This window comes from Mus pahari, chromosome 13, assembly GCF_900095145.1.
Source record: "Mus pahari chromosome 13, PAHARI_EIJ_v1.1, whole genome shotgun sequence".
In the NCBI taxonomy this organism is placed as follows: domain Eukaryota; kingdom Metazoa; phylum Chordata; class Mammalia; order Rodentia; family Muridae; genus Mus; species Mus pahari.
Window position 1 is genome coordinate 75,368,951 of NC_034602.1, and position 11,053 is coordinate 75,380,003.

At 42.0% G+C, this 11,053-nt stretch overlaps 1 protein-coding gene across 3 annotated transcripts in view; it reads right to left on the reverse strand.

Moving 5' to 3' along the window:
- Cenpc (centromere protein C) overlaps positions 1 to 6,789 on the reverse strand; it is a 44,261-nt gene extending 37,472 nt beyond the window's left edge. Inside the window, exons 1-4 of one of the 3 annotated variants that reach the window (XM_029545407.1) lie at positions 6,762 to 6,789; positions 6,359 to 6,494; positions 1,889 to 1,932; positions 1,089 to 1,159 (exon numbers count right to left, since the gene is read on the reverse strand). In XM_029545407.1, coding sequence (XP_029401267.1) covers positions 1,089 to 1,159; positions 1,889 to 1,932; positions 6,359 to 6,376 — 133 coding nt within the window. In that variant the 5' untranslated portion in view covers positions 6,377 to 6,494; positions 6,762 to 6,789. Of the gene's footprint in view, positions 1 to 1,088; positions 1,160 to 1,888; positions 1,933 to 6,358; positions 6,531 to 6,678; positions 6,722 to 6,761 lie in introns of those variants that run through there. The other 2 variants (XM_029545405.1, XM_029545406.1) reach the window with 2 other exon arrangements.
- Positions 6,790 to 11,053: the final 4,264 nt, after the last annotated feature.

Consider the following 11,053-nt stretch of genomic DNA (forward strand, 5'->3'; position numbering starts at 1 on the left):
CCCAGGTGGGGCAGTCTCTGGATTGTCCATCCTTTCGTCTTAGCTCCAAACTTTGTCTCTGCCACTTCTTTCATGGGTATTTTATTCCCTATTTTAGGAAGGAGTTATTTATGTCCTTCTTAATGTCCTCTATCATCATGAGAAGTGATTTTAGATCTGAATCTTGATTTTCCAGTGTGTTGGGGTTTCCAGGACTTGCTATGGTGGGAGAATTGGGTTCTGATGATGCCAAGTAGCCTTGGTTTCTGTTGCTTATGTTCTTACGTTTGCCTCCTACCAGCTGCCCTGGCTATGTCTGACTGGAGCCTGTTCTTCCTGTGATCCTGGTTGTGTCAGGACTCCTCAGAGTCCAGCTGTCTCTGGGATCCTGTGATTCTGGGATCCTTCGATCCTGAGATCCTGGGTGTGTCCAAGCTCCTGGGAGTCAAGCTGCCTTTGAGACCTTGAGATCCTTGTGTGACCAAGCTCCTGGGATCCTGGGATCCTCTGATCCTGGGCATGTTAGAGGGGCCTGGGAGTGGAGCTGCTTCTGGGTGTTGTGGGTCTGGCTGCAGAGTTTGCACCCAAGGTCTGCTCAGGGTGCCGGCCCAGACAGACCAGAAGGAACCTGTGCCACTGGTCTGGTAGAGTTCCTGTGTGCCTGGGTCCTGCCAGTCTCAGTTACTCCCAGTGTTGGGGACAGATGTTGTGTCCTCCTCACCTCTGATCCTGAATGCGGAGCACCTGGGAGTGGAGCTGCCTCTGGGTGTTGTGGGGCTGGCTGCAGAGTTTGCGCCCAAGGTCTACTCAGCTGATTTTGGATTTTCACATCAGGGAAATATTTTATTTTGTGAAAAGTATGGATCTATGAAGTCCCAGATTATAGGAATCTAGTGTGAATTACAGATGACATATTCCTGTGACTGTATCAGGGTTCTTCTCGATATACCAAGAAGTACAAAAAGGACTGTTTATGTGTACTCAAAGTTATAAAGAAGTTGTTCTATAGATTTAAATGCTAACACATGTCTGATACATTTAACACTAGTGATAAATTTCTGTTTTCATCTATACCATCTCTGAAAGACTATCAAGAAATAAAGTCTTACTCTGTTCTTCAAAACAATCTTGTAAGATTTCCAGCATGTTCTGGCCTTTCTTTGTATGAATGTTGGGTGCTCTAATAAAAAAAAAGAAAAAGGAAGTAAATCATTTCTGTAAGATGTCTGATACTCACATTATTGTTTGCTTGAAAATGTTAACCTTAAATAAGAAGAAATATCTCTACTATTTGAACACAAGACAATAGTCTAAGAGCCCATCAAACCCATCCTATCTGTATGCAATATTAAGAAGTCATGTAATTATCTACTCAAAGCTGAATATCTGTATCGAAACTGGTTCAGACAATTGCTACATTTCAGTAACAATTCCTGTTTTTGAAGAAACTAAATTGGTTTCTGAATGTTTTGTTCTTGGCTAGCTAAATTATATGTAAAACTTTTATAACATGAACTGTCACTTTATTATCCTATTATAAGAAATAGTTTTGCCCATTAAGTAATTTTACTAGTAGTATAGAAAAAAATCTTTCAAATAAGAATGCAAGTTTTTTACAGTCCAAACTTATTGAAATAAGTAACTTCATTAATATTACAATTCAGTGCTATTAATAATTCAGTGTTCAATGTTTCTTGTTCATGATTCTATATAAGTATTTTTTTCTTACTTCTACTAAGTTATTATACAACCTGTGTTATTATTTCTTTCTTATATAAAATAATTAAAAGACCAAACAATTAGTGGGCATAGAAATTAATCAGTCCAAGGTAACAACTTTTTTATCTTCAAATCCATTTTCTAAAGATGAAAATAAGTCACCCTAAAAGTTCAAGTATAAACATGTTACCTGGAAGGCCGGCAAAATCTTCTGTGGTAGTTCTTTAGATGATCCTGAAAGAAAAGTTAACTATCAATTTTTTTAAACTATAATCAAATACAACTCATCTTCAAATAATTCCAGTACAATACATAATTAAAAAGAGAACATATTTTCATGCACTCATTTGACAAGTATCTATCAACTGTCCAATATAATACTATAAAGCATTCTAGAGGCAGGCAAGATGGCTAAGAAGAAGCTTGCCACCCACATTCCAAGCTTTAAGCCCTGGAAACTGAAAAGCTTCTGCTAGGCTAAGGACACCATCAATAGGACAAAATGGCAGCCTACAGAATGGGAAAAGATCTTCACCAACCCTACAGCTAACAGAGGACTAATATCCAAAATATAAAAAGAACTTGAGAAATTAGACACCAACAAACCAAATCACCCAATTTAAAAATAAGGTACAGAGCTAAGCAGAAAATTAATTCTCAATCTCTTAATGGCCGAGAAGCGCTTAAAAAAATTGTTCAATGTCATTAGTCATCAGGGAAATGCAAATCAAAACGACTCTGAGATTCCATCTTATACCCATCAATGGCTGAAATCAAAAACTCAAGAAATAGCACATGCTGGCGAGGATGTGGAAAAAGAGGAACTCCATTGCTGGTGGGCCTGCAAAACTCTTACAACCACTCTGGAAATCAATGTGTTAGTTTCTCAGAAAACTGAGAATAGTTCTACTCCAAGACCCAGCTATATATGCCACTCCTGGGCATATACCAAATGATGCCCCCACCATAACACAAGGACACTTGCTTAACTATGTTCACAGCAGCTTTTCTCGTCATAGCCAGAAACTGGCAACAACCTCAATGTCCCTCACCTGAAGAATGGATAATGGAAATGTTGTACATCTGCACAATGGAATACTACTCAGCTACTAAAAACAAAGATATAATGAAATTTACAGGAAAATGGATGAAACTAGAAAATATCTTAAGTGAGGTAACCTAGACCAAGAAAGACAAGCATGGTATGTACTCATAAATGAACATTAGCCATAAAGTACAAAATAACCATGCTACAATCCACAGACCAAAGAAACGAAGTAATAGAGTGCCCAAGGGAAGATGCATGACTCACTCAGAAGAGAAAATAATATAGAGGTGGATGGAGGCAAGGAACTGGGTGGGAGAGGGGATGAGGAGAACAGGAATAAGAATTGGGTGTGGGGAGAGGAGAGGCTGCAGAGGGCTGGCTGGGAAAGAGAACAGAAATTGGTGGGGGAGAGGCATCTCTGGGGCTAGCTAGAGACCTGGGGGGGGGGGGGGCACACAACACTCCCTATGGGGGTCTATGGGAGTGACCCTAGCTGAAACTCCTAGCAGTGGGGTATCTGAAGTGGCCACATCCTATAGCCAGACAGGACCCCTAGTGCAATGATAAGGATACCAACCCATTCACAAAACCTGAAATTTGCCCTGCCTACAAGATGTGCAGAGATAAAGATAGAGCGATGGAGCAGAAATTGAGGGAACAGCTTACCAACGACTGGCCCAACTTGAGATCCACCCCATTTGAGAGAGCCAATCCCTGACACTATTATTAATACTCTGCTATGCTTGCAAACAGGAACCTAGCATAACTGTCTCCTGAGAGGCTTCATCCAGCAACAGACAGAAACAAGACTCAGAGACCACAGTCAAATATCAGGCAGAGCTCAGGGTCTCTTGTCTAAGAGTAGAGGACAGGATGGACCAGGAGGAGGGGAAGAGTTGGTGTTGGGGGGGGGGGGAAAGAGGGTCAACAACACTGTAAGAATACCTAGTGTACAGAGTCAACTAACCTGGGTCCATGGGGGGCTTACTGAGACTGAACCACCCACCAAAGAGTGTGCAGTAGCTGGAGCGTGCAGGTCCCCTACACATTGTAGATGTGCAACTTGATCTTCATGTGAGTCCCCTAAAAATTAGAGTGGGGGCTGGGGGGGGGGGTTGTCTCTGACTCCATTGCCTGCCATTGGCTTCCCCTTCTCTGAAGGGCCTTAGACTGGGATGTAAAGTGAATAAATTAATTAATGAAAAATAAAACAGAGTGTAGATTTTTGTCTTGAGATAATTTATCATCTTTGCAGAGCTTTTCTACTAAACTATGTGTCATATTAGCATATAAAAAAAGCTGTGCCAGGAATGGAGGTCAGTTGGTAGAATTTTTTTCCTAGCATTCTAGAATCTCTGAGTCAGATCCCCAGAACCCATAAACATGAGGTGGTGGTTTTAACTTTTAATCCAAACATTTACAAAGAATGGACAGGAGAATTTAAAGCCAGCCTGGGAAGGATGAGACCCTGTCTCAAAAACAAAAGGGGGTTTGTGCCAAAAGTTGGCATGGTCATCTTGCAGACCCATAATCCCAATACGTAGAAGGTAGATGCATGAGTTCAAAGTCATCCTTGCCTACATAGTGAGTTCTTGTTCAAGGCCATCCTGGGTTAGAGGAGACACTGTCCAAAAACCAAACAACAACAAAAAGATATGCCAAATAAATAAGACCAAAAAAAAAAAAAAACCAAAACAAAACAAAACATAATCTTCATAAAGTTTTTAAATAGCAAAAGATGAAATCTACTTTATAGGGAGCAAGCTAAAGAAAAAAAAGATACCTAACAATTTGGCTTTATTACAAATTTTCTTTTAGTGTCAAGATTAAACCTAGGACACATAAATTCACTGGAAATACTCTACAACACTATATGACAGAACCATGTCATACCCACAGCTGTAGTATTTTTATAATAGTCCCACTATTATTTATTTGATGGAAACGTTTAAAGCAAACACTCAGGTCTCTTTCTGGTATTCAACAATGTGAGGTACTGAAATCAACCCAACCCTGAGAATGTTAAATTACACAAGCTTCCAAACCCTAAGCTCTGAAACTTCTAATTTCAGTCAAGTTGAAGGATCTGCACAGTGCAACATTTTTGGAACATGAACCCCTGTACAATGTTCCCTCTTCCTCTGCTAAGCAGGAAAATTTTTAGGGCAAACTGGGTCCCCTGCTCATGAATACTGGGCACCTACTAGAATGTCAGTGACTTGGGCACACTCAAAAGCAGGTGGTCACCAAGACAAATATGGCTCCTTAACGCTGAGTTCAAATTTTAAAAATATTTATTTGAAAGTGCAAACTGCCAACTTCAATTTATCCTTCAATTGATGTCAACTTAAGTTTCTTCCCCTAAGATACTGTACTTCTCAAAAAAACTATGCAACAATGTTTTGGTTTGTTTTGGATTGGTTTTGGTGCGTGTGTGTGTGTGTGTGTGTGTGTGTGTGTATCCACTAAGTGCCCTGGAGCACTAAGTGCCCTATCCTCCCATTCTCTCTCCATCATCCCCACCCCAACTCTAAGCCTACTCTGGCAAAAACAAAAGCTCCTTTGAATATAGCAAAAATATGTCTAAGGTAGGAAATTAACCTTGAAAATCCTTATAAAAATATACAAGAACAATCTCCAGCTCACCCCTCCATTTATCTTTTAAGTAGACAACACATAGATGTCAGAAGTACAAAGCTCAAAACAGCTGTTGTGTTATAACTGGTATATAATAATGTACTTCGGGCATTTGTTAAGTTTTGTTCTTTATGGCTTTAATGTTCTTTATGGCTTTTCTCTGATGACATGCAACGTAAATTACATGCATGATTTTGCAGAATACACACTATACTGTCTTTTCATACATGTTAAGCACGCATACGCATACACACACACACAACTACATGACAGAAACCATCAACAAAGGTTTTCTTTCAAAGATAAATTGAACTGCTAGGTTAGGGAGGAAATAAGGCATAGTAATCATACAAAACTTGGAATGAATATCAAGTGTGTCAAGAGACATAAAGTGGCAAGTCGTGGTCCGCATCAAACATTCAAAGTTGGCACCTTTTAAAATACGGTTGCCTTGTATAAAGCTTTATCATTAACAGGTGTCCCATAAATATTAGACTCTTCACATAAAATAGTATTTCGAAATTAATACTCGAGGTTTTCCAGACCATCAAGGCTGACTTGTACAATAGTCATGAGTATTTGGAAGACTGAAAAACGGGAAAAGGCTGAAATGTAGAAATTTCTGAAGAAATCTCTTCAGAGGAAAGAAAAAAAAAAAGCAGTCACGGCTGGATGAGCTTACGACATGAACCAGTAACAGTCCATTTACTTCCGCTGCCGGTCCACCTGTACACACGATCTGTTACCGGTGCCGCTTTCCAGCCACCCCAGACATGCCCCACCCCACCCTGACAGGCGGGACTACGCACCCGCACCATCCCTTCCCTCCGCACCCCTCACAAGCCGCACGCAGCCCCTGCCTCACCCCACCCGACCCCACCCGGACAAGCCGGACACGCACCCGCCCCGCGTCCGGACCGGTCGGGCACAGGGAGAGCGACGCATCGCGCAGGCCCGACCCAGACCCGCACTTACTAGATGGAACGAGGCCATGGTTCCGGCCCACTAGGTCCAACGGAGGCCTGAGAGGGAAATCCAAGCCGGCCAGGGTTCCAGGAGGGTTAGAGCAAGATTGCGGACGGAGGCGTCCCCCGAGCTGCGCGTAAATAAACTGCAGCGAGCAACCAAAAAAAAAAAAAAAAAAAAAAAAAAAAAAAAAAAAAAAAGAAAAAAAAGAAAACATTAAAAAAAAGTCAAACGAGCCACGCATGCGCACAAGCCTAGCGCGGCCGGCCGTTATTTGCGTTTTTAAAAAAACTCCGGTTCTTGGTCCCGCCCACTCGCCTGTTACTTACCTATCAGCCCGCCTTTCTCGGTTCGCCCGGCCCTCCTGCCCTCCCGCCTTGCCCTTCTGCCGTTGTCCCACCCTCCCACTCACCGCCCCGCCTCTCGCCCTTCGTCCCGCCTCTCGCCAGTTTCCAAGCCTCTCGCCCTTCGCCCCGCCTCTCGCCCGTCGCCACGTCTCTCGCCCTTCGTCCCGCCTCTCGCTCGTCGCCACGCCTCTCGCCCGTCGCCACGCCTCTCGCCCTTCGTCCCGCCTCTCGCCCGTCGCCCCGCCTCTCGCCCGTCGCCACGCCTCTCGCCCTTCGTCCCGCCTCTCGCCCGTCGCCACGCCTCTCGCCCGTCGCCACGCCTCTCGCCGGTCGACTCAGCCAGGCTTTGGGTGGGCGCTCCTGCTCTCCTACTTTCTTCAGTTTATCTACGGCTGCTCGTATTTAAAAAGCAGGTTTTGAGCACCACCAGAGTTCCTTGAGATAAATGTATATAATACATCCCAGAGTTCTATTACAGATTAATAGGTAATACTAAAAAAAGGATTACAGGTAGAAATTGCTGGCGTTTTGAGCAGATTACATAACGCAGATTCGTCAGCTGCAACCCGCCCATCTATACAGTATCTCTGAAAATAGTAATATCCTATCTTTTTTCAAGTATTTAAAAATTATTTATGAAGCAAAGACATAAATTATATATGCATATCAGTAGAACGAATTTTTTAAGAGAAAGTGACTGCTTCTGTCTTATGTGAAAATTAAGGTAATGACCCCGATTGGAAAACAAGAAAAGTACACCGATGTGTAGTTTGTTCTGTCCACGTGACTCTAGGTCGCAGCCTGTAGCTGATCTAGTTCCTTAGGAGACAGAATGCCACAAATACATACATACATACATACATACATACATACATACATACATACATACATACGGAATGAAAGAAAAGAGAGTCTCGAGCGATGGAGCAATGTCTCAGGGATCAAGAGCGCTTGCTGCTCTTTTAAAGGTTCCCGGCACCTACAAAGCAACTCAACCATTTGTAGCTCCTGTTCCAGGGGATCTGACAATCTATTCCGGCCTCAGCGGGCAATAAGCACGCACATGATGCCCTCACAGACAAGCACATAAAACAAGCATACCTATAAAGTGAATAAATGCGTGTGTGTGTAGATTATTTTAGAATGATGGAGTTCCATATGAGCTGAATGTGCTCTTGATTGCAGCGACGCTTGCCGGGCTTGCCAGTCAGATCCGCCAGAGGGCAGCAGAGGTGTTGCAAACTTAATCATAGTCTCCAATGGGAAGCTACAGAATCCAGGCAACTTGTAAACTGTACAACAGCTACAACTAGATGAATCTCAAAGAGGGGTCAGACGACCCTGGCGGCTGAAACAGAGGCTTTCTCTTGAGTTGAAAATCATTTTGAGACTGTTGTCCTCAGTTGCAACATGGCACTTTGTGGGAATTTTGAACAAGACCTGTGACCAAAATGAAAGGGCAAGATGCTTGAATTGCTCAACATGCAGACACTGTTTGCTGAAGAAGCAGTTGAGAGCGAATCGACTCTAGAGAATCACATCAAAACGTTCAGAGTAAACATGGGTTGGTTTTTTTGTGTGTATTTTGTTTGTTTTTTGTTGTTGTTGTTGTTGTTGGGGTTTTTTTTGTTTTTTTTTTGTTTTTTGTTTTTTGTTTTTTGTTTTTTTGCTTTGATGCCTTTGGAACCAATAAGCATCAGCAAGCTGTTGCTGTCCAGGAAAATAAACAAAGTTGACAGTGAGGGTTTGAGTCTCCCAGCTGCTCAAGACCCAGAGAGATCAGCCCTAATACAGAGGGTGTGAACTCTCGGGTAGGTGATGGCATCCTGGATGACTTGCAAGTTGACACATCCCAACCTGGAACAGTTGAAAATACTCTGCCCCGCTCCCCGCAGAGTATGAAGCTCAAGAAAGTCCAAGTGGAACTTTCAGAAAGGTATCATCAGAAGAAATACTGAGGATGATCGAACAGGACAGTCAGTGGCCTATTGTCGTCAAAATGCTAACATCCCCCAGGGAATGAAGAGAGGGGAGCAGAGCCCACCAGGCTGAACGCATCTGATTTCTAAGACCCTCATCAAGTTCTCAGCCCTGAAAGGCACAAAGGGGAAGGTGTGCTGGGACCTGAAACTCACACCCCACCCCCAACCCCACCCCTGCACATCATGAAAACCAACCTATTGGAACACTTTACCTGCCTAACTTATAGCAATGGCTGCTTACAGAGCATAATCTCCGATTCTGTGAAGGCAACAATCACTGTGTGTGTGGTTACATTTGCCTTGTGCATAAATGACTTCCAGATTTCCCTGATAGTGTCACAGGCAAAATGGCACACTATGTCCTAAATTTGGATCATCTGTAAATACTAGAGGGTTTTCGGAGGGGAAACGGGGAAAGGGGATATAACGTTTGAAATGTTAATAAACTATCCAATAAAAAATAAATTTTTAAAAAATGACCCTAGAAAACCGTAAATGATAAAATGCCAAACTTTATCTCATAGGTAGTACATAAAAATAAAAGTGTGTTAAAGCGAGAAAACACAGAAAAACTGCCAGCAACGTTATGGGGCAGAAATTGTATCTAGAATAGGGGGGAAAGTATTATATTGAAAACTACGTTGAGAAGAGCAAAAACGTAATCTCATTATGGGACACTTCTGATGTTAGAATAAATTTTCAATAATTCTATAGCCAATGAGGGAATGTATTATCAGTTAAAGGATCAATTAAAAAGACTGTAATCAGTCGTTCCGATTAAAGCCCATGCACCACCCGGCATGTAACTGCTTAGACAATCTTGGAAGAAATGGTAAAACAGTGGCTCTGGGGTAGGTTTGGGGGACCGGGGTACAAAAAAAAAAAAAAAAAAAAAAAAAAAAAAGTGCAATTAAAGCCACACTAAAGCAGTTATGAGGCAAATCGAAAAATTAGGAACCTGATAATAATGTTGGCCTATAAGAACATAAAGGAAATGCAATCAGGAAGTCACCAGAGTTACAAAACTGCCACCTCACGGAAGGCTCCGTGAATACTAGGCCACACCAAGGTTGAACCACCTCATACCTAATGCGATGCACACCAGCACAACTGATGTCCCCTGGCTAAGTTGTCAGCATCCATGAAACTAGTGACCGGACAGTGTACCCTCCCACCCCGTTACCATGGAAAAGTCACACACTTATGACTCATCCCTGCCTTTTCTCTGGGATGAAAAAACCAAAGGCAGTAGTAAGAAATGATTCTGCTTCTCTTCTGCCTTGCCAATCATATTGATTCTTCCCAATCATACTTGGAAAGATGTTAGAAAGATGCAGGAGGGTTTTTTTTGTTTCATTTTGTTTTGTTTTGTTTGAGGTTTTGAATTTTGGGTTTTTTTTTTCTTTTTTTTCTCATTTCAGCTTCTACAGTAAAGAGCCGCACACTGGGAACAGGGAAAATGGCTGTGAAGCAGTGAACAATCAGTCATCGGTTTCCTCCTGCAGGGCCAACTAAACGATCTCAAAAGAAAAATCAAGACTTGAATCTTGTAGATGTTGAGTTTATAGTGGTAAAAATATATTTTCTAAAAATTTGACTCATACAATGATATAACTATTACTCTAGCCCCAAAGTATCTATTATTCTGAAGTCCTAGCTTCTGTTAAAGCTAACTAACTGTAGTTTGTGATTGACCTGGGATCTGGTGTTCTGGATCTATTTGCCCTCTGGGTTAGACTTTTCAACAGTGTGACCAAACACCTGAGGAAACAACTTAACGGGGGAAGGGTTTTATTTTGCTCACGGTTTTAGAACTGTCAGTTCATGATAACAGAGGGGATATGGCAGCAGACATACATACCACAGAAGCCAGGGAGCAGCCACAACCCCTTTTATTCCATCCCAGGTCCTTGGTGTGAGTGAGTGACCTTCAGAGGGAATCTTCCCCTGTTAGTTAATCTTCCCTGTAAATGTCCTCAAAGACATATTGGGGAGTGTTCTTTACTAATCTAGGTGTTCCGCAACCAGTTGTCAATCGAGAATCACAACCACAGCTGGGTGTGGTGGTGTACATCTTTGATCTCAGCACAGGCAGGCAGATAGATCTTCTGGAGTTCAAGGCCACCACCCTGGCTTACAGAGTTCCAAGTCAATCAAGTTGCATAATGTGACTCTGTCGTAAAAAAGAGGGATCCATAACCTCCCAAATTATTTCACATATATATGAATATATATATATATATATATATATATATATATATATATATATATATATATAAAACATTATAAAATAGTAGGAACATATAACTTAGAGGAGCTCTTAGCAGCTAAGAGTAATTCTTCATTCAATACTGAAAATGCTAAGGCTAGCAAAT